At 42.9% G+C, this 23,937-nt stretch overlaps 1 protein-coding gene across 4 annotated transcripts; it reads right to left on the bottom strand.

The window, feature by feature from the left end:
- Positions 1 to 1,841: 1,841 nt before the first annotated feature.
- Positions 1,842 to 22,584, bottom strand: LCMT1 (leucine carboxyl methyltransferase 1). 4 transcript variants are annotated; one of them, XR_015739542.1, is made up of 13 exons: positions 22,392 to 22,584; positions 18,686 to 18,777; positions 18,401 to 18,522; positions 17,576 to 17,652; positions 15,537 to 15,598; positions 9,536 to 9,638; positions 9,034 to 9,154; positions 7,575 to 7,676; positions 6,647 to 6,738; positions 5,078 to 5,386; positions 4,779 to 4,887; positions 3,696 to 3,793; positions 1,842 to 2,073 (listed from the first exon to the last, which is right to left on the bottom strand). XR_015739542.1 is itself a non-coding variant. In XM_026704034.2 (11 exons), the coding sequence occupies exons 1-11, from the start codon at positions 22,478 to 22,480 to the stop codon at positions 2,051 to 2,053; spliced, it is 981 nt and encodes a 326-aa protein (XP_026559819.1). In that variant the 5' UTR covers positions 22,481 to 22,584; the 3' UTR covers positions 1,842 to 2,050. The 4 variants fall into 4 exon arrangements, 2 of the variants coding, with proteins under 2 accessions (XP_026559819.1, XP_087768699.1); XR_003374440.2 differs by lacking the exon at positions 5,078 to 5,386; XM_026704034.2 differs by lacking the exons at positions 4,779 to 4,887; positions 5,078 to 5,386.
- Positions 22,585 to 23,937: the final 1,353 nt, after the last annotated feature.

The following is a 23,937-nucleotide window of genomic DNA, read 5'->3' as shown; positions in this document are numbered from 1 at the left end:
ACAGCCCTCTTCCAGGCCATGCCTCCCACTGTGGCCAGAACAGGTGTGACCGTGAGCACCGTGCACCTCCCAGGTAGAAGCAGGTAAGGGCTTCTATCTCATTGTAGAGGCCAAGGTTAGAAGGTAAACAACCCAGCAGAAAATATGCAGTATCAGCTGTTCCAATAAATGCCTGAAGAATTTGGCAGCTGCCGAACCATCCCAATAAAAATAATTTACCAGCTTTCCTAACCCTTCCCAAATATTTCTTTGAAAGCAAAGGTGAGAGCAGATCAGGGAGGGAGCAAAGGGCGCCTCCCAGGAGGGGAAAAGGACAGGACTTCACCTTGTCAAAGGTGGATCCCAGAGGCAGTTCAGGCTCAGGTGCACGAACGCCTGGGCCAAGCGTGGCCATTGCTGGCAGCAGCTGAGCTGACAGCCTTCGCCGGAGGGGAGTGAAGGCCTCCAACTCCTTGGCCTGCTGCCACTCCACTCTGGCCTTTGGCGACCCCCAGCTAGAGATCCCAGATTAGCAGCTGACAGAGCATCCTCCTGCAGCAGCAGCTGCTCCACCCCATGGAAGTGCTGCCCCCTTGGGGGGGGGGAGACTGCTAATTTAGCCCAAGTGAAGCATGCTGAGGGTGAGGGAGCAGCAGGCCTTCTAAAGATGATCTACCTGCAGGCGCAGCTGTCTGGGACGAGAGGTTTCCGTTGTTCCAATTCATTCTTCTGACCTCCCTTGCTTCCCGTCAGTTCCCCCCCAGGCCGTGGCCCTGGGTGCAACGGGGCCACGTGCTCTGTCCTGATGCAGCAAACTCCCAGGAAAACACCTGCCTCGCTGCATGAGGCACTGTACATCCCGGTCCATCGGGGTTAACTGGGAGAGAACTTGGAAAATGGGGGAACGTTTCTGAAGCTGGCTGAAATCTGAACGTCTCAGGCAGGGAGGTCTCCAATCCCTGCAACTTTAAGACTTGTGGACTTCAACTCCCAGAAATTCTGGGAGTTGAAGTCCACAAGTCTTAAAGTTGCCAAGTTTGTGGGGACCCCTGGGTTAGGGACTCAAGTGCTAGTTCACTTGAGGTTAGTCCCTTTCGAGGGCCGCAGAACAGGGGAGCAAAGCGCTTTGGGGAAGAGTAATGCTTGTTTAAACGATCTCTCTGAAGACGGGAAGAAGAAAATGGGTCGGGGATCAAGCACAGGACAAAGTCAGGGAGGAAAATTCGGGGTCGTGGTGGGTGGTTCTGCTTCCCAGCAGAGAAGGGAAATAACTCCCTTTCCTAGGGACGGAGAAAATATCCGTGTGGTAGTGGCCACCTGGCCTTTGGGGCATAAGCTGCACTGGAGTCTTGTTCAATCAAACAATCATTTAAGTTGTCAGAAAAAGGCACGACGCGGCTTTACAAAACTTCGACATTTATTAACCTTCTCGGGGTCAGGAGCGTGTCTCAATACAGCCACCAGAAGCTGCAGCTCAGAGCCAACAGGATTACACACACACACACACACACACACACACAAAATGAGGGTGAGAGTTTCCCAGCTCTCTTTTGAGGGAAAAGAAGAAAGGCCAGTCCTACAGAGAACACCAAGGCAGAAGAGGGTGAAAATGCACCGGGAACAACATTTCAGGAAGTCAGAAAAATGCAAGAGGCCAGGGAGGAAGGAAGGCCTCTAAGGGTTGCTGACCGCTAGCAGGGCCCCCTTCCTTGCCCCAGTTGAAGCCCTCAGCCCAGTTCTGAGGCAGCCGGCAGGACAAGGACTCTTGGACGTCTAGGAGAAATCCAAATCCCTTTCTATTCGTAATAAATTATTTCTTTTAGGAAAAAAAGCCCTACAAAAGGGAGAGAGACACTCGCTCGTTTTTCGACTGCTCACAAAAAGAGTAATTTATTCAAAAGGTTGTCACATGCCACGAATGAGGGGAGAGGCGGGTGCTTGCCACGGCTCCAAGGCTCATGTTAACCTGCGAGCACCTTCGTGGGAGCAGGGGTGGGGGGCAGCGGATGCATGCAGAGGCCCACCAGGAGGGGGCAGCAGGTTCACCTGGAGCTCCACTGGAGCAAATGCGTCACAGAGTAATGTCTGCAAGGCCTGTAGAAAGAGGGGAGAAATTGGGACTTTCACACTTTTGTAAGCAGAAAAATCTGTCTCCCCGACCAAAGAGCAAAATTCCAGTAACAGGAAACTGTCTGTATCTGGGCAAGCATTTTTTTTCCCCTCTTGGAAGCCCATCCAACTCTCACAAAAACTTCCAGTTCCTCCCAATGCAGTCCGAAAACCCTCATCTAAGCAGGACGCTTGCAGTGAGCAGACATTTTACTGGCTTCTGCTGGCTAGAAGACACCTTTTGTCAGGGGAATCCCAGGCAGAGGCTGGATCTGAGGGGAGATGGCTGAGATCATCCACATGACTCCGGACAGCCGCACCTTGTGAGCAGACCACAGAAACGGCCACGTTTAAGGCTGGTTTATAAATGGAGTGGCTGGGAGTTGGGATAACATCAAGCTTACACTTACTAAATCTTATTCACCTTTTGGCATTATTTTATTTTTATTTTATTTTTTGTGCATTGGAGCAATTAAAAGCTATCGGACTAGCAAAGTTTTACCGGACTCATTGGCAAGTTTCTGTGTCCTTAAAAGAGTCTGTATAAATTTGATTTTAAATGTCTTTAAAAATATATGATATTTGGACTATGAAGCAAAAGGATGCTGCTTAGTATATGGATTCTGAAAACTTAACAGATTAAGAGGTCAGAGGGATTTGGAAGTATAGTTTTGAATTACTTAGAAGCTATTTTTTCATGGTAAATGGAGATTTTTTTTAAAAAAAAACCCTATTGAATACCTTAGTGCACAGACACGCACATGATGAAAGCGACAGAGCATGTCCTTAAGGAAGTTGTAAAACAAGAATAAGCTGCAATGGATGGCAATGAAATTAAATTGAAGGGGGATTTAAATGTAATCCAAATGAATTTGATGGATGATTTGTTCCCTAAAGGAGATGAATAGATATTAAATCAGGAAGCTGATTTAGATAACTTTTTTCTTCTGGATATACAAAAGAGCTCTGCTAAGATTTGGAAGGTCTTTTTTAAAAATGACAAAAGGATAAATTGTACTTCTTCATACAAAAGAAATCTGTTCTGAAGAATTATTGCTTTGAAATAGATGATCAGCAAATTACCTCTGGGCCTCTTTGTGAACGGTTTAAAAAACATTTTTAAAATATTTGAATAAGGTTTATAAGATTGGCCTTGTTTGACCAGAGTTACAGGAAGTAAACAGTTATATTTGCCCTTACTGGACTTTTGCTGACAAACATCGATTGACATACCATTTGATTTTGTTTTCTTTACCTAAGAGGTGAGAGATTATTTAGAGACAAGTCACAACTAATAAAATTACTTTTACCTGCTGGGATGAAGGGAAAAACTGCTTCTTTTTTATTTCTCTTTCCCCCTTTTCTTGCATTTTTCTATATTTTTAATACTTTGTATTTATTTATTTATTTCTTTTCATTTATCTTTCTTAATAAAATTATTTGGGGGGAAAAATACCTACTTAAGCCGAGACACACGTGGCCCAGACACAACAACAAGCAACAAGTGTGTTTCCCCAAATGCCATCGGTCTGGAAAGGCCAAAGATCAGACAGCCTGTACTAGTCCTTCAAGCCCTGAAGCACGAGACAAGAGAGAGGGGGCCATACCTAAATTCTGGGAATCCTTGATAGCCCAGCACAGGCAGTAATGTTGCATGAGCTGCTCAAATGGTTCCTTCTCATCCAGGAACTCGAGGGCCTCTATCCTGGAAGAAAGGAAGACAAGACAGATGAGAGCAGATACAAGCTGTACTTAGAGAGAAAGGAGATACCAGGATGGATATTAGAGCCGGGGTCAAATTCCTAGCTGGGTCCAAAGCTCACAGGGAAGCTTTGAGCCAGGCCTCCTTGCACCTATCAGCCCAACCCCAAATTAATTATTCTGATGAGGGCCAGTCCAAGGAGCCCCAACAGACAAGTCTGGTGGTGCCTCTGAACGGCTATATCACAACCTGTGAGTTGGGGAGCCATACTGATAGAACAATAGATGACAAACTCAAAAGTCTGAAATTTGGTTTCCACTCAAAACCTATTCTTAAGTTTTATACTACAGTATCTTCTTCCATCAGAGTTTTTGAAAGCAACTAAGAGTAGGTAATTGATATGCCCTCTGTGAGGGCTACAGAGTACCATACAACCAACATAGCCAAAGTTTTGCTCAACAAAGCCCAGCCTGTGTCCCCATGGCGGAGACATTTGAAATTAGGGTTCAAAGGGAGCCGTTAAAACACACACACCCCAACATTGCTGTATTTGCCAAACACCTGGGTCAAAGTTTTATATTGGTTTTGTTCCTTCTTTCTTCCAGCATTTCCATTTTTCATTTCCTCACCGAAGCGGGTAGCTGACATGATCTGAGTGTTATGCTACAAAGCACCCCAAAATCAATTTGGCCCCATTATTTTCTATTAATGTAAGAAGCATCAATGGATGCATTAGTGTCAAGTATGTAGGACTTAAAGTTTTATCCTATCCATCATCATCCTTTCATCAAAACGTGCTTTCCAACTCCCTCTTACCTAAGAAACCCATCCAATGTTTTCAGCCCATTAAGAAAAATGCAAGTTCTGGGTTCTCTGAGCGTATCAGATACCCACTGTTGAAGGAGGGAAGAGATGGGAAAACTGGGCTTGAAGGAACAAACGGCAAAAAACTTTGGCAAAGGCTTTGATTGTGGATGTGCAAACTCACCAATTCAGGAACAGAACGTTCCGTTGAACCCTGGAATGTTCCGTTCCCCCTCCAGACCTTGTCGTTCCGGGGGCAGTTTCCTGAAGTTATCAGTGAGTTCTGCACATTCCTAGTTTGGGGCGAATATAACAATGTTTTTAGATGCTGTGTCTGAATCCTGATTTGACATTTTGGTACCTCTTAAATACTAGGATAACCAATTAAGGCTTACTGGAACAAAAAGTATAAAAGCATTATTACACTTTGGTGCCAGCTGAGGCCCCACTGGTTTTCAGGTGGTCTGCAGTTTTTGTACTCACTTTTAGGTGGGTGCAAAACCTTGGCTTGCTGGAGCAAAATGCTACAAAACCAGAGTATTTCACAATTAATTTCCACTCCACAACTCTTTGCTTATTGGAAACTTCTGGACTTGGGTCTTCCTTGCTTTTTAACATCTACATGGATCCTCTGTCTCATCCAGATCAATGAATCGGCAGCGCTCAGGAGAATTGGACATGCAATCTGGAGACACTCCTGGACCCAGAATGGTTCTCTCTGGAGAACACGCTGAGCTCCACAGGCAGGAATGCTTTCAGTTGCATTCAGTTCCGTATGCCAATCAACCTCACCTGGCAAAAGCAAATGGAACCTCTCTTACGCACATGGGTTAACACTACACTGCAGGATTCTTGTGTTCTAGGTTTGGCAGTTTTAGGAAAGGCGGGGGGAGGAGTTTAAAAATACTTCAATTTTGCAACAAATAGATTATAATTTACATGGAAGTAAATTATCTCTTTACTTCCAAATTCAGCCCCTGCTTTGGAACAAGGCTAGTTCAAGTACTATAATCCCTCATCCCAATCTGATGTTGGGACTTTCAGATCAGCATCAGGTGCTTCACTGTGGCCTGTCCTTTCACATGCTCAGGCTGGGAGGGCTTAAGGGCACCGAATCTCCAGCTCTCTCCACCAAGTATGTGGCTCATTCGGTGCCATCTGTTTCTACTGTAAAGAAAAATGTTGGGGATTGCCCTAAAATGCATGGTAAATATAGAGTTTTGGATATAGCAATAGCAACAGCAACAGCCCTTAGACTTATATACCACTTTACAGTGCTTTACAACCCTCCGTAAGTGGTTTACAGTCAGTTTCTTGCCCCCAACAATCTGGGTCCTCATTTTACCCACCTCGGAAGGATGGAAGGCTGAGTCAACTTTGAGCTAGTCAGGATCAAACTACTGGCTGTGGGGACTTAATCTGCAATTCTGCATTCTAACCACTGCTCCACCACGGCTCTATAATAATATATAAACTATACAGTATAGTGTAACTCTTAACACTGTATCATCATCACCTTTGGGGTCTTTGTCACCATTATCACCTTGGTTCATACCATAGTCGGACAAAGGCCTCTTCGCTGAAGGTGAACAGCATAGTTTACTGGGTTGCTTCAGGGCAGGTTAGCAGAAATGTAGGGTTCCCCCCACTCCCACAATCTAGGGTTGAGTGAGAGGGACTAGCCTAGAGTCCCCCAGGGGATTTTCTGCAGGGAATTTCCACAGCCAAGAAGGCACTGGGCTTCCCTCTTCCTAGCCTAGTACCTTCATTGCCACCCATTACCAACTATTCTTGTCTCCTCTTTCCCCCTCAACAACCCAGTGAAGTGGGTTGGGCTGAGAGAGTCACTGGCCCAAAACCACCTACCCAGCTGACTTTCAGGCCTAAGGCAGGATGACCTCACCGTCTCCTCGCTTCTAGGCTAGCACCTTCCCCACTGCTCCAAACTGGCTCTTACATGCTTTACATGAACATATATAAAAACATACAACTGTGTGTGTTCTCTTTCTCTCTCTCTCTCTCTGGATAAAAATATCAAGAAGAGAAGCTTACGCTTTGGTCTCATCTGGTGGCAAACTCTGATAGACCTTCAGCATATCCAGACCATTTACTGTTTCCCAGCCATGTTGCAGGAACCGTTCCTTCTATGAACGAAATGCAGGAGAAAAATCTGTTAAAGGCAGATTTTCCAAGACTCAAAAAGAAGATAAATCACTCAAAAGGTTATCCGCCATTCAGCTTGATATCTGAGCTGGGCAAGATAGAACAGGCTGCCAAGCAGTGGGTCTGAAAGTTCTTAGGGAAGGATGTGAGTACACAAAGAATTAACAGTCTGAAGGATCTGGGATGGTTTTTAGCCTTGATAAAACTTCCAGGAAAGCAGAACTTGGTTGAACATCATGAAAATTAGAGTTCAGCAGGAAGTAGCATTTAGGGGAAGGCTGAACCGGCACCTCTCAGGGTCAGTTTAGATTCCTGCTCTCTCTCTCTCTCTCTCTCTCTCTTTGCAGTGAGTTAGGCTCAGCGGTCTAAATGCTCCTGACCATAGTGCCAAGGACAAAAATGGTGCAGCTCTCAGACTACAAGGGCCACAGGGCCAGTCAGTTGGGTTTTATATAATGTCAACATTCTCAAGCCTGGCACCTCTCCAAAAACAAGGCCTGTTATGGCAGTGGCACCCAACCTTTTGGTTGTCAGGGATTGGTTCTGCGGGCGGCGTTTTTCTGTGGGCCGGGAGGGTCGTGGTTTTGTGTGCTGCCTGGATCCCTCACGTGCGTGGAGGAGCCTTCACTCTTTTGTATGGCCCACTTCCTGGTAGGTCGCAGACCGACCCCTGGGTTGGGGACTCCTGTGTTATGGGACGGAACATGCAGGGCAAAGTACAGGGTGAAGTCTGGACCTGAATGGAGGCGTCTGGATAAAGTCCCCCTCTTTTATTGGGGGTTTACCAAGCTGAGTCCCACCGTCCAGGAAATCTGACCTGGGTTTCCAAAGATCTGCAAGCGTCTGCGCCAACCAGCTCGCACTGTTTGCTCTGCAGGTTCTCAATCATGATCTGTCCAAAGCGATCCAGCATATTCACCTGGAAAAGACCCAGGAAGGGTACCGTCTGCCTCTCCAATAAGAGCACAAATGAGCATCTAAGAGACTGTGCCCGCTCCAGCAACAGTCTGGAAGACGGGGGGGCTTTGGGGTTCACTTCTCTGAAATTCATTAAAGCTGCTCCAGCTTTTAGGGTTCAGTGTAAACCCAAAAGGGCATTCCAGAGCTGACTTGCTAAATTTAAGACTGCTCTTAAAAGAGTAGCATCTTTCAGGTCTGTCTGGAACCCTGGAAGTCCTGGCTGCTCCAGCAGGTGGTAGAAAGAAGCAGTTAATGTGCAACATTCAAAGGGTCCACAATGCTGCTATGCCCATGTCTTTGTAATCTCTGCCCAGAACTTCCCTTTCCTTCTTAGATAGACCCCTAGAAAACAGATTCTCACAACTCTCGGCTGGAACAGCAAACACACTGGGCACTGTGATAGTAGGCACTGAAGCTACAGTTCTCCTAGACTTGTGATTTAAAGCAAACAGCAATATCCAATGAGGGCTTATGCATCAGCACTTCCTGCTAGGTAGAATGCCCTGAAAGCTCAATCAATGCAAACAAATGGCCAAATCCAGTTTCTCAGTTCCTGATGAGACTGAAAAAGTTCATTTCTGCCCATTCCAGAACACACAGCAGTGGAATCCCAACACCTGGAGGAAATCACTGTTCTCAGTACTTTCTACTTGACTCTGCCCAACTGCTGAATGTTGTACAGATTTAAAAAATAAAGTAATACAAATGATGCCCGCAGAGCAACTTCGATTTGCAAAGGGGTCAGTCGAAAAACACTGAAAATTGGAAACATTTCCTGTGTTGAAAGCCAACAATTTTATAAGAAAAGGGTTTGGCACAGTGCATCACTGCAAACAGTGCTTTTATTTCCAGCTATAACTGCTTTTGTACCCAAAATTGCAGTATCAAATCTGTCACTTGCATTTTTCCTAAGAGCAGTTTATCCGTTTCATAAGGATGCAACTTGCACCACTGTTAAAATGCCAGCGTGCTAAGACTCAGTGGGTTGATATTTAATAAAAAGTAAGATTGTTTCCAGGGCTGTGTCTCTGAATTCAACCACCTCTGTCTCAGAAGTTCTTCTTCTCAAGAAATAATTAACCCACTTTGAGAAGATCTCTGCTCTTCTATTGTGGGAAACAATGCAGAAATAGCAAAACTCAAACACAGACAAGAATAAGGTTCTGCTGGAGGTGGGGCGGGGGGGGTTGTTTAGAACCTCACCAAGCCCTAACCTGAAGCAGCCATGCCCCAAAAGGAGGGTGTTTCTCTCTCCCTTTCTCTAGTTCACTCCTGGTTTGGGCAATGACGTGGGCCGCGGAGGAGCCTTGGCTTACCTGCTCGTAGTTGATAAACATGGCAGACCGAAAGGTGGTTGCCACCCACTTAATGAGGCCGCCTGAATGCTCTGTGGTCATGTAGATCAGCACACATTCCGTCAACAGGAGCGTTGGCAAACTTTTAAACAGGGAAACAAGAGCAAGGATTGAAAGGATTCAGGGTTCCCCCCCCCCTGCCCCCTGTCTTCTATTCTAGGTACTGCAAGAAGTCCTGAAAAGATTGTTTTGTGTGTTCAGAAATACCCTTTATACCAGGGGTCTCCAACCTTGGTAACTTTAAGATTTGTGGACTTCAACTCCCAGAATTCTGGGAATTGAAGTCCACAAGTCTTAAAGTTGCCAAGGTTGGAGACCCCTGCTTTATGCAATTTTAATTTATTCAAATTAGCCACCACCCGACTCTGGGCTGTGTACCGTAAAGCAATCAATCCACCAGGGCCCACAACCACCCAATGCCATCAGGGTGGGAGCCACACAGAGATTCCAGTGCCCATCTTACTCTGGATCCATGTGGCATTTCTTCAGCTGTTCCTCCAGTTTGGGCAGGTCTCGAAGATCACCTCCAACAATGGCATATCGGCTGGTATCCAGACTGTGTGCATCTGCAGAGGAATCAGCAGGGAGAACTATTTTTAAATGCTCCCCAACTGAGGGCAACAACCATGTCCAAAAAAAAAGTAAGGAACTTGTCTTGGAGTTTCTGTCTCCGGGGCCCTTTTTTTCCCCATCTATTTTTTTTCCGGGGGCGTGTATGGGGGTAGAGGTTGGCAAACCCTTTTAACAGCCAATTCCTTCCGAAGGGCTACTTGGGGAGCAGCCTCAAATGTCCACATTTGGATAAAGCCAGCCACAGATCCTCTGCTTTCAGAGGCAGGGAGATAACAACATTAAATTAGTTTAGGGCAACAACATTGCATTTCACCATTTTCAGAGAAGTTCCTGTTGATGGCAGCTGAGAAAGTTCACAGGCTTCAGCTTTGCAAACAATTTGAAGAATTTCAATCTCAAGTCCAAACGATTTGGAACCACTTCCTCTCATAAATCATGTAGATCTCCTCCACAAAACAATTGGTAAACATTTTCCTATGTTCTATGCCCCCCCCCCCCCATACTGTATATGTTACTATCAATGAGTGAAAGTAGGCATTTTATGGGATACCTAGGAAATCTATAGAATGCCAAAAATGGGACATCAAAGAACGAAACGCTTCACATTTCACACATTTCCTAGACAATGCCAGACGTCAAACCGTATAAAATACTCTGCTAAAATCCCATTCTAGCCTTGGTTATTGCAAAAAGTTTGTCAATACTGGTCATTTTCTCTTGTTTCTTTCACTGAGAAAGTTCTGAATTTTATTTTGTATTTCTTCCTTCATTTTCAGAGATGTATTTCAGTAAAAGATTAACCCTAACTGTAATCCAAACCCTTTTCATGGCTCTCTTTTCATATTTTGTCTACATAGTTCTTGTCATTCTGCATAATGCCTAGATACTATATGCAATGCCTAGGGAAAGTATATAGCATCTTGAAATAACACAGACATTTGATATTTTGCCTAAAATCATCACACACTCTATGCCAGCTTTTCACACACTGCTGGTAACATACCAAAGTCAAACCCCTCACCTCCTTCTAATATTGTTTTATTGTATTATAAAACAAGAGCAGTACATTATTTGGGTACAGTGGTATTTATTCAGAATGGACTAAAGATTATTAATATATTGATTATTTAACTTAATTATCAAGTTAAAACTTTAAAAGTAAAGAAAAAAGTTTGTCCATATGATTTGTATAATAAAGTTGCTTAAATTGTAAAATTTATTGTAAACAGCTGCAAAATGCTTAAATTATTTGATATATAACAAAGGCTTCTATCTTAACACTGTTACTTGCCGTTGTTTATACATCTTGGAAAGCTACTTCCCAAAATCATTTATCTCACTCCATCTTAAAACACACTTAAATCAAAGCGAAACACAAATTTATCATCCCAAACCAAGATAAACCCTGCTGCCAAAACAAAGACAGAGGAAAACATTTTTGTAAACAGGAGCAAGTATTAGATGGATCTTGCAGAAAAAAGATGTTTTCACTAGGTAATTTGGGGTGGGGAGGGGGGAAGAGGGGAAACTATTTTCTTTCAGGAGTCCAAGAAACCTGCTTTCCCAAGAAACTATTTTGAATTCTCCAAAGCTACTTCAATCCTCTCATTTAATGAGAGAAGAAAACTATCTGGAAATTTTAAGAAATCAACTTTTTTGGTCCTAAGTGGAACAGAAAAATGATGCCAGGCAAGACAGAGATCAGAGGGATTTCAGGTGTAACAGCCAAAAGAATGGATATTGAGAGTGAATAGCACTGGGGGTGGGGTGGGGGGGGTGTTGAAAACCAAAGCACCGAAGCTTGTCAGTCGCCTTCTGAACAGGCTAAGGCAGGCAGATGCCATGTGATGCAGCCGGTGCACAGATGTACTGCTATGCAAATCTGTAGGGACTTTCTTGTATACCTGACAAAACCTAGAGGTTTGCTAAAGAAATGCAATGACACAAGGCTGTTTTTAAAAACGCTACCAGCGCTGATCACTTGCCACTTTATGAGAGGAGGGGGGCAGTCGGGGGACCCACAGATCAGTCTTAACATGAAGCAGTCAGGGACGGTGCAAAGATAGCACCTACCTTGGCAGGAAAAAAAACAGAATAAAGCCGGAAGGGATCTTGGAGGTCTTCTACTCCAACCCCTTGCTCAGGCAGGAAACCCTAAACCATTTCAGACAAGGGGCTGTCCAATCTCTTCTTAAAAGCCTCCAGTGACGAAGCAGCCATGATTTCTGGAGGCAAGCTGTTCCACCGGTTAACTGACCTCACTTTCAGGAAGTTTTTTCTTAACTCCAGGTTGCTTCCCTCTTTGATTAGTTTCCAACCTTTATTTCTTGCCCTTCCCTCCATTGCTTTGGAGAATGATTGGACCCCCCTCTTCTTTGTGGCAGCCCCTCAAATACTGGGACACTGTTATCCTGTCCCCCCAGTCCTTCTTTTCTTTAGACTACCCAAACCCAAATCCTGCAGCCATTCTTCCCATATTTTAGTCTCCAGGCCTCTGAAAGAGTGTCCTCAAGCAGAAAGCAGGCCCCAAACCCATTCATGGGCATGCTCCCGCATGACTTCAGGGAAGAGAAGCCGAGCTCAGACCCTGCGTCCTTTTAGCAACTGCAGGTACAAGGAGAACTTGCTGAGGCTTCCAGTTTGCTCGTCGTCAGACTCAGAGCGGGATCCGCAATTGTGCGCGGTTTCGCTTCGAGCTAATTTGCTAGAGCAGTGGTTCTCAACCTGTGGGTCGCGACCCCTTTGGGGGTCGAACGACCCTTTCATAGGGGTCGCCTAAGATCATCGGAAAACACATATTTTTGATGAGCTTAGGAACCGAGCCATAATTTTATGGCTGAGGAACATGAGGAACTGTATTAAAGGGTCGTGACATTAGGAAGGTTGAGAACCACTGTCCTAGAGGGTCCCAGGACCGGAGGGGTGGTGAAGACAGGGGGAATCACCTGGAAGGTAGAGGGGAGCCGTAACTCCCCTCCCTGACAGGAAAAACCCCTTCCAAAGGCAAGCTGTAGTGGTGGTTCTAAAATGGACACCACAAAGACGAAGAACAGCCCCGGAAACTAAGACTGTGCTGGAGCGGAGAAGCAGCAAGCGGAGTGTGAGCCAAGCAAAATATGTGGATTTTGAGGTACCCCAGTATTAAAAAATAAAGGACTATACTGGAGGAAAGCGTGTGGAAGCAGCGACCAGAGAAAGTGAAAAGCAAGTTGGATTTTATAAAATTGGCTTGAATTATTCTATTGGATTAACTTTGAGGAGAAAATTTAAAGGAAAATATTTGAACACAACAAAGGTTTAGAAATTAAACTGGACAACTACTAGATTATTGGCATTTAAAGGGCATATCTAAATGCTGAAATTGAGTGTGTTGTAAAGAAAAGAAATAATAACTAATGATTGAAATTAGCGAACTTAATAAAAGTACTATATTTAACAAAGAAAATTAAAGACTCAAGAGTACCACCTGATGGTACAGGAAAACTGTACCATCATTTCAGTGACTTTTTTAAAAAAGTGCTTTGTCTTTCTAAGAAATTGGACTTTGGAACTTAAAAAAGAGTAAAAGAAACTCCATTAAAAACACTGGAAAGTGATATTAGAATATTAAAAAGGGGAAGATATTTGAAAATATTGTCAAAGAATCACCCGATGACTATGGGAAAACAGTAGGAAAAGGGCCAACTAGAAGACCTGGAACAAAGTTTTAAGGACATTTATTGTTGAAGATAAACTTAAAAGACACTGGCTGAAATAATATATTGGACTCTGAGACTGAATATATCTATTAAGGAAAAGGAAAGAAAAGAAAAAAAGGAGAAGATATAGAGGAATTATTTGTTGAAATATGATTGGACTTGCAAGACAAAAGGGAAATGATGAAAATCAAACTTGAAATGTGTAATTACGTATTACAGAAATTAGAAAGGGTGATTCAGCTTGTAGAACAACTAAGTAAACCAGAGGAGGAGGAGTTCAACAAAGGGGAAGCCAGCTTTGAAGAACAAAGGGAACAACTATTATTTAAGCAGGGGAAAAAGGAATTAAAATTAAAAATTTGTGGTCTAATGTGGTAATAAAAGGGAGAATCGTTCGGAAAATGAAAAAAAGGAGAGGGGAAAAGCAGAAAAGGGAAGTACAAAAGAAAAATCGAAAGAGGAAGGGAGAAAAACTTAATAATTGGAGTGAGAAATGGAGGGGAAAAAGAATGGGGAAAAAGGGAATTAAGAGAAAGGACCAGAAAATAAAGAAAAACAGGAAGCAAACAAGGATGAAAAGAAATTACATTGTTAAAAGAGCGAGAGATAATGGATGAAAAAAAAACAATAGGGAAGGAGATTCCGCAAGGTAGTATGTTGTGATATGTAAGAATAAGTATTTAAAATCGATAAGTATGTAACTGATATGGTTTTTCCCCCCTTAGTTTCTCTTTCTCATTTTTTTCTATTAAAGGATTATTGCTACATTAGACATGGAACTTAATGAAATAAATATGGAATTGGGAATTTATAATAAGAATATAATATATTAATTGATGATTAGCGATGTATAAGAAAAGGGGGGCAAGTGTTGAAATAAGAACTATTATGGGAAGATTAATATCAGTTGCTATAATTCATTGATTAGATTAATACTTATAGATGATTTATAAGGTGATTGAGAAAATGTAATGCGGAATCTGACAAAAATATATATATTTGTGTTATATAGTAAATAGGGAGACTGGTTTTAAGGTAGAAGGTGGCTAGCTCAAATTATCAACTCAGAGGGCACAATTTTAAATTAATAAAATGATGATAAAATTGCAAATGTGACAGAAAAAGATAACACAGGAAATGAGATGAGAATTTTAGATAATATTGTAAAATAAGATATGAGACTATCCTAAGGAAAATGAAATAACATGAAAATGTTATAACATGAATTGGAATTGGATAAGTTTAATATTTAATAAGGATGATTGATATGAAATTGAATACTTCAAATGAATAGGTAACTACGGTCATGTTTGTATAGAGATGCGAAACCTGGAACCATACTGCTTGAGAACTTTTTATTTAAAAAACAAAAAACGAAATTGGGGAGGAAATTGAATAATGAAATTACTAGGTATGTTTAACTGATATGGTGGCTGGCATTAGGACAGAGTATTGAAATGTTGAAAATAAGCAATGAAGGATTATGATTTAATGTGAGTATGTGTACTAAGAGATATGATTGGTATTAAGTTGGCCTATACTAAAATGTATGATATATTGATGCTACACTGTTAATGTATTGTTGTGTATGTGTAGATTGAAATAAAAAAAAACCTTGACTATAAAAAAAGCAGGAAGCAGGTTCCAAAGCCTACCTCAGACCCCGCGTCCTTTCAGCATCAGCAGGTACAAGGAGAACTTGCTGGTTTTGTGGCAAAGAGGGGACTTGAGGGCAGTGAGCCCTGAAAGCCAAAGTCCCATGGAAGGACCAGAATGCAGAGAGGATTTCCAAGGGGATTTGATTCCAGTGCTAATCTTGGTTAGACCCCATAGGAGAAGGAACTCCCCAGTACAAATCACCAGTATCACTATCTCCAGTCACAATGGAAGTGATGCCATTGCAGGGGTGAGCAAACAAATCAGATCAAAGGTCAGATCAAAATCACGTCTTTCAAAACAACCCAACTGACTGACTGGATCCTAAAAATAACAAAGATCGATGGGACAGACTGGTTCAGAATTTCACAAATCCATAGGGGTTTTTTGGGGGGGTAGCACTGAATTCCTATTATTTTCTTGATGGCGGAGATGCAGGTCAAAGAAAACAAGGGAAGAACAAACATCTTCACTTATCCCCACGGAGGAAAGGTGAGAGAAGTCTAGAAAAGCTGCCCTGCTCTAACAGGGACTCACCTATGAGAACCGTCTCCCCTGAATGGCATTCCATGATCGGTTTGGAGAGAGGTGGTTTTGATCTGCAAAGGATGGACAGAAGGGGAAATGAGAGCCTGTGAGTCACCATCATCATTCCTACACCAAAACCCGAAGGGGCCCTGGACTTCCTGAAAACAAGCCAAGGGAGCGGGCTGCAGGACCACCTCTTGCAGTGGACTAAGTAAGCAAGTAAGAGAAACAAAATAGAGGCTGAGAGCCCCTTTGAATCAAAGGGTCCTTCCCGGGAGCCAAACACGCGCAGGTGATGCTGGACAGGAAAGGCACCGTCAACAGAGATGCTCCCAAAAGGAAGAAAGACGGTGCAATCCTCCTTGTGCAGAATCAATGCATCCATTGCAAGAACTGCAAATCTGTATGGCACAAATTACAGGTAATCCTCGATTTACAACCACAACCAAGCTGAACATTTCTGTTGCTGCATGAGACAGTTGTTAAGTGAGTTTTGCCCCATTTTACGACCTTTCTTGCCACAGTTGTTAAATGAATTACTGTGGTTGTTAAGTTAGTAAGACGGTTGCTAAGTGAATCTGGCTTTCCCCATTGACTTTGCTCGTCAGAAGGTTGCAAAAGGGGATCACGTGACCCCAGGACATTGCGACCGTTGTGTGAGTCAGTTGCCAGGTGTCTGAACTTTGATTGTATGATCACAGGAAGACTCCAATGGTCATAAGTGTGAAAAACGCTCGTGTCACTTTTTTCAGTGTTGTTATAACTTTGAACGGTCACTAAATGAACAGTTGTAAGTCAAGGACTACCGGTAATTCAAAGAATTCTTTAAAAGTACTTTTGGACACCTTGAGCTTGTTTTGAAATCCCAGGATCACATATTTAAGGACATGCACTCTTTTTACCAACACAGACAACGTTCATGCAATCTTGCCGGGTGCACTCTAGGCAACTTTTATTCATTATTTATTAAGGAATTTATTAAGGAATAGGCTCCCTGAACCAAGACTTGGCTATAAATCTCTGTTCGCTAACTAAACATTGCTTAACTTGGCCTGAACCTATCAGAAATATTTACATTTTATTTAAGAGGTATATATAGAGGTATATGTGGTTTTAAGAATGCTTGTCTTCTAGATATATTGCTGATTACTATAGCAATATTTTGGTCTGTCCTAATCCTTAAATCCAACAACATATGAAGTTTTTTTATAAATATAATTGTTTGACTGATTGCATTTATAAGCTAAGGCTATCCTATTTAGACATCTTACAATAATTCAGGTACGCATATAGGACATTATGATAAGCTTCTGCATAATTATCTGTGGTCATTTTTGCATGTCTCTATTTTTTTATTGCCTTCTCTGGCAGCGTGATGCAAAGGATTAGGATTATCTCCTTTGTGTGGGAAAGGAAGATTTCCTGTTACTTGTTTTGATAACAGACTGAACTGATTAGCTCTGTTTGCTTTTAACTGTGTGAGAACTTGCTCTCACAATTATTTGATGAAAGGAAAATTCCTGCTTCTCAATTGTTGAAAACAATCTTCTGCAAAATAATCGTAGCAGCTTTAAAGGCCACCATTATGAAATTATAACTAAATTTCACCTATTTTCAGATTAAAGGGGAAAAAACCATATCCACTTCAAGTCTAGGTGAGAGCGGCTACAAGTCTATGAACTACCGCCTGTCCTGACAAAAAGAAGGGCGCCCTTTCTTGCGTTTTGGCAAAACTGCGGCTACTATGCTGAGCTCTTGCTTTCCATGCAAACTGGAGACGTGGAAAAGGCAGAAACGTACAAAAATTCCCACATCAAACATTCACAGTAGTACAGTCACATCTAATTAACACTAAAAGCACAATTTGTAGGATAGCAGATAAGGTTTTACATATACTCCCTCATGTTACTTCATATTTTCACAACAAAGCAAAGTAATTAAAATATAACAATTTAATATAACTTCTAGTCATTTTGCTCTAACACTCTACTCCAAAAACAAATGCATTCATTCAGTTGTTCAAACATAACACAGATTCCAGCACTTACTTGATGTAGTGAATTTTTCTTGACACTATAGACGGAAAATCAACTTCAAAGTATTTCAAAGGAAGAAGATTCTCATCCTGAAAAGGGCGGGGGACACACATAAATTCCAATATTTTCACTGAGGGCAAAAGAAACATCCTATTGCTTTGCTTTAGAGTCTGCCTTTTGTGATGCCAAGGCTGCTAGGCTAGGATTCTGTAGCCATAGTTAAGACATGGCTTTCTCCTACTCATAACTATATTCCTAAACCTAACCCCCCACCTATACGAAGCAAAAAACTGAAAAAAAAGATGTAAGCAATGACCTGACCCCAATAATCTGCTAGAGAGAGGTTAGATGAGCTGATTTACCCTCTTCCTGGCAATCCTATTCAAGAACATTGATGTATTAGTAAGACAAAAAGTAGACAGACTTCTGTACACTCTGCAGATCATGAAATGCTCAGCCACGTCCAAGCTGAACTGGCTGCATGTTATATTCTAGAAACCATTTTCACGATTATACATCAACTAAATGCTTTGTAAGTTACAGAGTGTCCTGCGAATTAGAATGAATAGCTGAATTCTCTGGAACATAAATCAGACTTACATTGTTCTATTATAAGATAGAAATCTGGTGTCCTTAAGATATTTTGGATAACAAGCCCCATAATCCTTTGACTTCATCTATATAGGATGGAGTTGGTGACAATTGACATCCAAATTATCTAGAGGATACCAGTTTGCCTAGCTTCATTATATAATCAATGAAAGTGGGGGAGAAAGAGACAAAGTCTTTTAGGAATTATTATCCAAGATCACACATGAGATAACGTAAGTTTTTCACCTTTAATTTCCAAAACAGAGTATCCATGCCAGCACCAAGATTTATAATTTGGCAATTGCATTTTGTCTTTTCTAAGAAAGCCTTAAGTAAACGACCAACTCCTTGGACCCGAGCATAGTACCCTTAGAAAAAGAAAGCAAAAAACAAAAACAATTAGTTGACAAATTTGAAAACATTTGATAATGCTTTTGATGGTTAGCTCTCATCCACCACCCACCTCTTCCTTTTGCTGTATGTTCATGAAGCAACACAAATTGCCCCAACACACATTTGTTTATAACCTACCACGGCTGATTTCAGGTGCCTTCCTTTCTTTTGGATGGCCTACAAAATATTCAATGTAAGGGTCTTTCCAGTAGCCAACACTTACAGCATACCTAAGCACAATAAGAAAAACAGTGTTTTAACAAACCCCATTCCACTGAAAACAAAATATTTTAAACAAAACATAACACTATATGAATATCAGTCTCAATTAGAAGAGTAGGTTTTATGCACTAATTTATTTAATTAGGCTAATTCATACTATTATTCCATGTTTAAGAGATGGCAAAGAGGCTTTTCAAAATATTTATGACTTTCAGAAGCAGCTGCTGCTCTCAAAAGGCAGTTAGGAGCGGAAAACTGGACCATCAATCCAGGAGAAAACCACTGGATCAAAACCAAGTTTGTACATATCTGGATGCAAGGAGTTAGCGTAATAGGATTAGATAAAGTATCTGCTTATGGCAGAAATCAATATTAAAGCATCCCCTATAAATATTCACCGAGCTTCTGTTTAAAGACATTAAGTGGGGTGCCCCAAACATGGCACAATAGTTGAGGCTACCATAGTGCTATTGAGAATAGAATGATTACTTTGTGGAACTATGATTTGGAACATACAAAAACTCCTTAATTGATGCCAGCTGAAACTACAGGTAGTCCTCTACTTACAACAATTGAGCTCAAAATTTCTATAATCAACATTTGTTAAGTGAGTTTCCCATTTTATGACCTTTCTTGCCTCACTTGTTAAGTGAATCACTGCAGTTGTTAAGTGAATCACTGCAGTTGTTAAGTGAATCTGGCTTCCCCAATGACTTTGTCAGATCGCAAAAAGTGATCCCGTAGTCCTAGGACATTACAATGATCATAAATATGAACCAATTGTCAAGCATCAATATTTCAATCACATGATCATGGGGAATGCTGCAAAGGTTGTAACTATGAAAAATGGTCCTGTCACTTTTTTTCAGTGCTGTTGTAACTTTGAACAGCCACTAAATGAGCTGTTGTAAGTTGAGGACTACCTGTGCCCTTGTCATTTTGGCAACCAAGTCATGCTATTGAAGCAGCTTGTGATCATCTACAATTCTAGTTTCCCCAATGCAAATAATAAAGAATACTCTTCTAGATGTCTGTAGAGATTCTCTGTCATCCAGGTCATGGTTGTCCCAGAGGTGATTTTTGAGGAGGCAATTGGACTTTCTTGTTTTTTCTTTGAAGATGTTTCGCTTCTCATCCAAGAAGCTTCTTCAGCTCTGACAGGATAATGGGGAATGGACATTCCTTGCAGATAGCTGGTGATTTGCATCCTTTTAGAGGGTCCTTGCAGCACTTGGAGGTTTATCTGTGTCTTCAGGGTCATCTGAGTGGTGCAAATGGTTCCTGTAGTCTGCAATTTTTTTCCTCTGGAAACCCATTCCTATGCACACACCATTTGAAGGATGTTCGTCCCAAATTGTATAGCTAAAAGTCTTCAAACCCCATCCCAAAGGATGCAAATTACCAGCTGTTTGCAAGAAATATAAATCCTTCCATTCCCCACCATCCAGTCAGCGCTGAAGAAGCTTCTTGGATCTTCAAAAGAAAAAAACAGGAAGTCCAGTTGTCTCCTGAAAAAGCCTCTTCTAGATGGCTGGAGAAAAAGCAAAGGCCCCCTCAGGTCCAACTCTCCCTGCAGCCATTAAGCTGTGGGGTTTGCTCTTCTTAAGCTGGAGATGGGAATGGCCAAACCTTGGAGGAAAGGCAGGCTTGTAAATGAAAGTGAACAGCCAGTAAGCCAGGCATTTGCTCTGATTTGGGCATTTCTGCACTCTTGCTGCAAGTTTTATTGGGTCAACAAACGATGGTTTGGCACTGGGCCCTTTCCAGATATCTGGGAACAGGACCATCCACCCAAATGTCACCTCAAATCAGGGCTTCCTTGAGCTGCAATTGATGGAGCTTACAGAAAGTATTAAATGGGATTACAAGTGCAGTTTGCTGAGCCAAACTGCACAGCATCAGGCATAACATCTTCTCTGGCCCAATTTGAGACTCTGTGGATCACCCTCTGGGGGGCTTTGGGATCACCCTGGCTAGCCTTCCTTTACTCCTGAGATCTCCTAGTGCAGGGGTCTCCAACCTTAGCAGCTTTAAGCCTGCTGGGCTTCAACTCCCAAATACAAGTTAGGCGGAAATGATCAAGTAGACCACCCTCACTCTGTCAAGGACCTAGGAATACTCATCTTAAACAATCTAAGCCCCAGAGCTCACTGTAACAGCATTGTCAAAAAGGTTTTAACCTTATTTTGCGAAGCTTCTTCTCCGGCAGCCTTGAATTGTTAACTAGGGCACACAAAAATTGGTCTTTGACAGACCAATTCTTGAATACAGCTTGTCCACCTGGAACCTCCACTGTATACCAGACTTTAACACAATTGAGCAGGTTCAGAGGTATTTCTTGAGAAGAGTGCTCCGCTCCTCCACTCACAGTAGAATTACCTATGCCTCCAGGCTCATTGGGCCTAGACAATCTGGAACTGTCCACCTGAAGTCTGATCTAAGCATAGTGTCAGGATTCCAGCAGTTGCCCCAATTAAATCATGAGTCTCAAGCCAAACTTCCAAAACTTCATAAGGATTTATTGGGAGTTAAGATGTCCGGCACTGCCTGGGTGGAGCCAACTCTGAGGCACATCATTCATTGACCCTGGTTTTCCCCCACCCACTGGGTGTATCATAATTCATATTCTCCAGTGAGACACATCCATAGCTAAAAGTCATCGATCATGCTCTCCAGTTAGATTTTTGCAGGGCAGAAACTTCAATCACCTAGTTACTCTCTTTGAAAAACTATTTATGGAATGCACTTTCGATTTCCAAGCTGCCACACTGCTCCCCCCTCCCTTTCTGGTGACAACTCTAAAGACCATAGAAATATTTTGTGAGTTAACACATAGTTCACAAAATTGTCTGATACGTCTTGCCTGTGAACGACTTCTTCAGCCTCAATCACAATAATACATGGGCAAACAACAGCTCCAAACTCGATGGCAGAAAATCCAACTTCAGCCACAAAGTGATCAACGCCTGGAACGCCCTACTTGACTCTGTTGTTACAGCCTCGACCCTTTGCAGCTTCAACCTCAAACTGTCTCCCGTGGACCTCGTTACTTTTTTTTAATACATTTTTTATTTTTTGTTTCTATATACACATCGTTGTGTGAACAGTGTGGTTCCAGGTGGTTTTCCATTTCAAAACATACATGACCATAGTTTCACGTTGAAATTGTTAACTTTCTTAACAACTCGTTAACTTAGTAATTTGATATTAATACAGATTTACCTCACCCCCCGTTCTTAAGAGGTCCTTAAAGGAGGCTTGCATAAGCCCACCAGCCTGCCTACCGTCCCTGTCCCCATTTATCTGCATTTACTCCCTTTGTTCTTGTTTATGTTCATACCTATACTTGTTACCTTGTACATGTTTGACAAATAAATAATATAATACAATAAAATAAAATTCTGGAAGTTGAAGTCCTTCAGGTTTAAAGTGGCCACGGTTGGAGGCCCCAGTCTTAGGGGGTCTCCGATCCCGGCCTGCGGGTTCCAAGCCCCTTTGGCTTCCCAGACTCGACCAGGCGGTACCGCCCGCCCCGATTCAGCGGGCCGCGCCGGGCGAGAACGGAGCCTCCCCGCGGAAGGCCCACCCGCCCGCCTTCGCCCTCCCGGCGCCGCTCCTTCACCGCTTGCAATGGGAGGCGACGTCGCAGGTGCTCCGCACGGCCTCGTCGAAGACGTCGGTGCCCAGCAGGTCTCGGGAGGGGCCAGCCATGGCCGGGCGCGGGATGGCTCAGCGGACAGACGCCAAAGCGGAGCGCGGGCCGCCCATGCCGGGCCGACGCCGCCGAGATCCCCTCAGAGCGCGACGTCGCCAGCACCGGCAGCAACGCGCTCTCCCATTGGCCGGGCCCTTGGGAGGCTGGACGACGTAGTTCTTCCCGCCCCGTTCTCTTCCTATTGGACAGGCTGTTGCCGATAGCCAATCACAAAGGCGATATCGCATGTGGTGCGAAAACCAAAGTACGCCGGGAATTGTAGTCCTCTGCTGAAAAGGATTGTGTTGTCTGCTAGAGCAGGGTTGTCCAAACTTAGCAACTTTAAGACTTATGGACTTCAACTCCCAGAATTCTCCAGCCAGGGAGTTGAAGTCCATAAGTCTTAAAGTTGTCAAGGTTGGAGACCCCTGTGCTAGAGGACGGAAACAGACCCTCGGCAGGGTGGGAATTGCAGGTCTTACTCGCGAGGGTTGGGACGATCGAGAAAAGGACCCAACGCTCCGCGTATGGTGTGGTCCGCGTGTTGCTCAGTCCCTCATCGTCATCCAGTCACATTTGTATTGTGTATATAATATTTTGTCGGTGTTTCTCAACCTGAGCAACTTTAAAATGTATGGACTTTAATTCCCAGAATTCCCCAACCAGCCTGAGAATTAAAATCCACACATCTTAAGGTTACTCGCATTAAGAAACGCTGCATGACAGTACAGACTATACATGAAGGTTCGCTGAGGGTCACGGCTGATGGGCTGATCCGCAGGGTGGGTCATCAAGTCCCACAGGAGACTGACGTTGCACGTCTTGTCCGTCATTCCATCTGGCAGGAGTAAGATCTGCCTTTTCTGCCGTGGTTCCCCGCCTCATCCCCACTCAGCCCATCCCTGCTACCCTTCTGGAAAGCATGTAAAACATATTTTTCCAGCAATCTTGTAGATCCATGGGCATCCTGCAGGGTGACTGCAGATGTTAGGGGGCTGTTATTTTCCCACAATCTTTTTGTAACATGGTGTGGGAGTAGGAACGGATTTCCAGATAAAAATTGCAGAGTATTGGAACCATTTGCACCTCTCAGGAGACCCTGAGGACACAGATAAATCTCCAAGTACTTCAGCGACCCTCTAAAACAAGGATCTTCAAACTTGGCAAGTTTAAGACTTGTGGACTTCAACTTCCAGAATTCCTGAGCTAACATGACTGGAGGAGGAATTCTGGGAGTTGAAGTCCACAAGTCTTAAAGCTGTCAAGTTTGAAGACCCGAAATGTCTTCAAAATAAAAAAAATGCAAAGTCCAGTTGTCTCTTGAAAAAGCATCTTTGGAACCTGGATGACTGAGAATCTCTACAGACTTCTTGCTATATGCTTTTATTTTTATTCAAATTCCAGAGTTTTAAAGCTTATACCGCTTTAACTGGTATTGTGGTTACACATCGAGGTGGGCACCTATAAACATTTG

This window comes from Pseudonaja textilis, chromosome 14 (genome assembly GCF_049901715.1).
Source record: "Pseudonaja textilis isolate UNSWEBS1 chromosome 14, rPseTex1.2, whole genome shotgun sequence".
In the NCBI taxonomy this organism is placed as follows: domain Eukaryota; kingdom Metazoa; phylum Chordata; class Lepidosauria; order Squamata; family Elapidae; genus Pseudonaja; species Pseudonaja textilis.
The sequence above is the reverse complement of the archived record's forward strand: the minus strand, read 5'-3'. Positions and strand labels throughout refer to the sequence as shown.

What these genes read in the sequence shown, in the direction of transcription:
- LCMT1 (XM_087912573.1), bottom strand. Translation starts at nt 22,480, where the DNA reads ATGGCTGGCCCCTCCCGAGACCTGCTGGGCACCGACGTCTTCGACGAG. An exon ending in GTCGCCTCCCATTGCAAGCG is followed by an intron (nt 18,778 to 22,391) that starts GTGAAGGAGCGG and finishes TATTGTGCTTAG; the next exon opens with GTATGCTGTAAGTGTTGGCT. An exon ending in GCAGATCTTTGGAAACCCAG is followed by an intron (nt 6,739 to 7,574) that starts GTCAGATTTCCT and finishes TTTCGTTCATAG; the next exon opens with AAGGAACGGTTCCTGCAACA.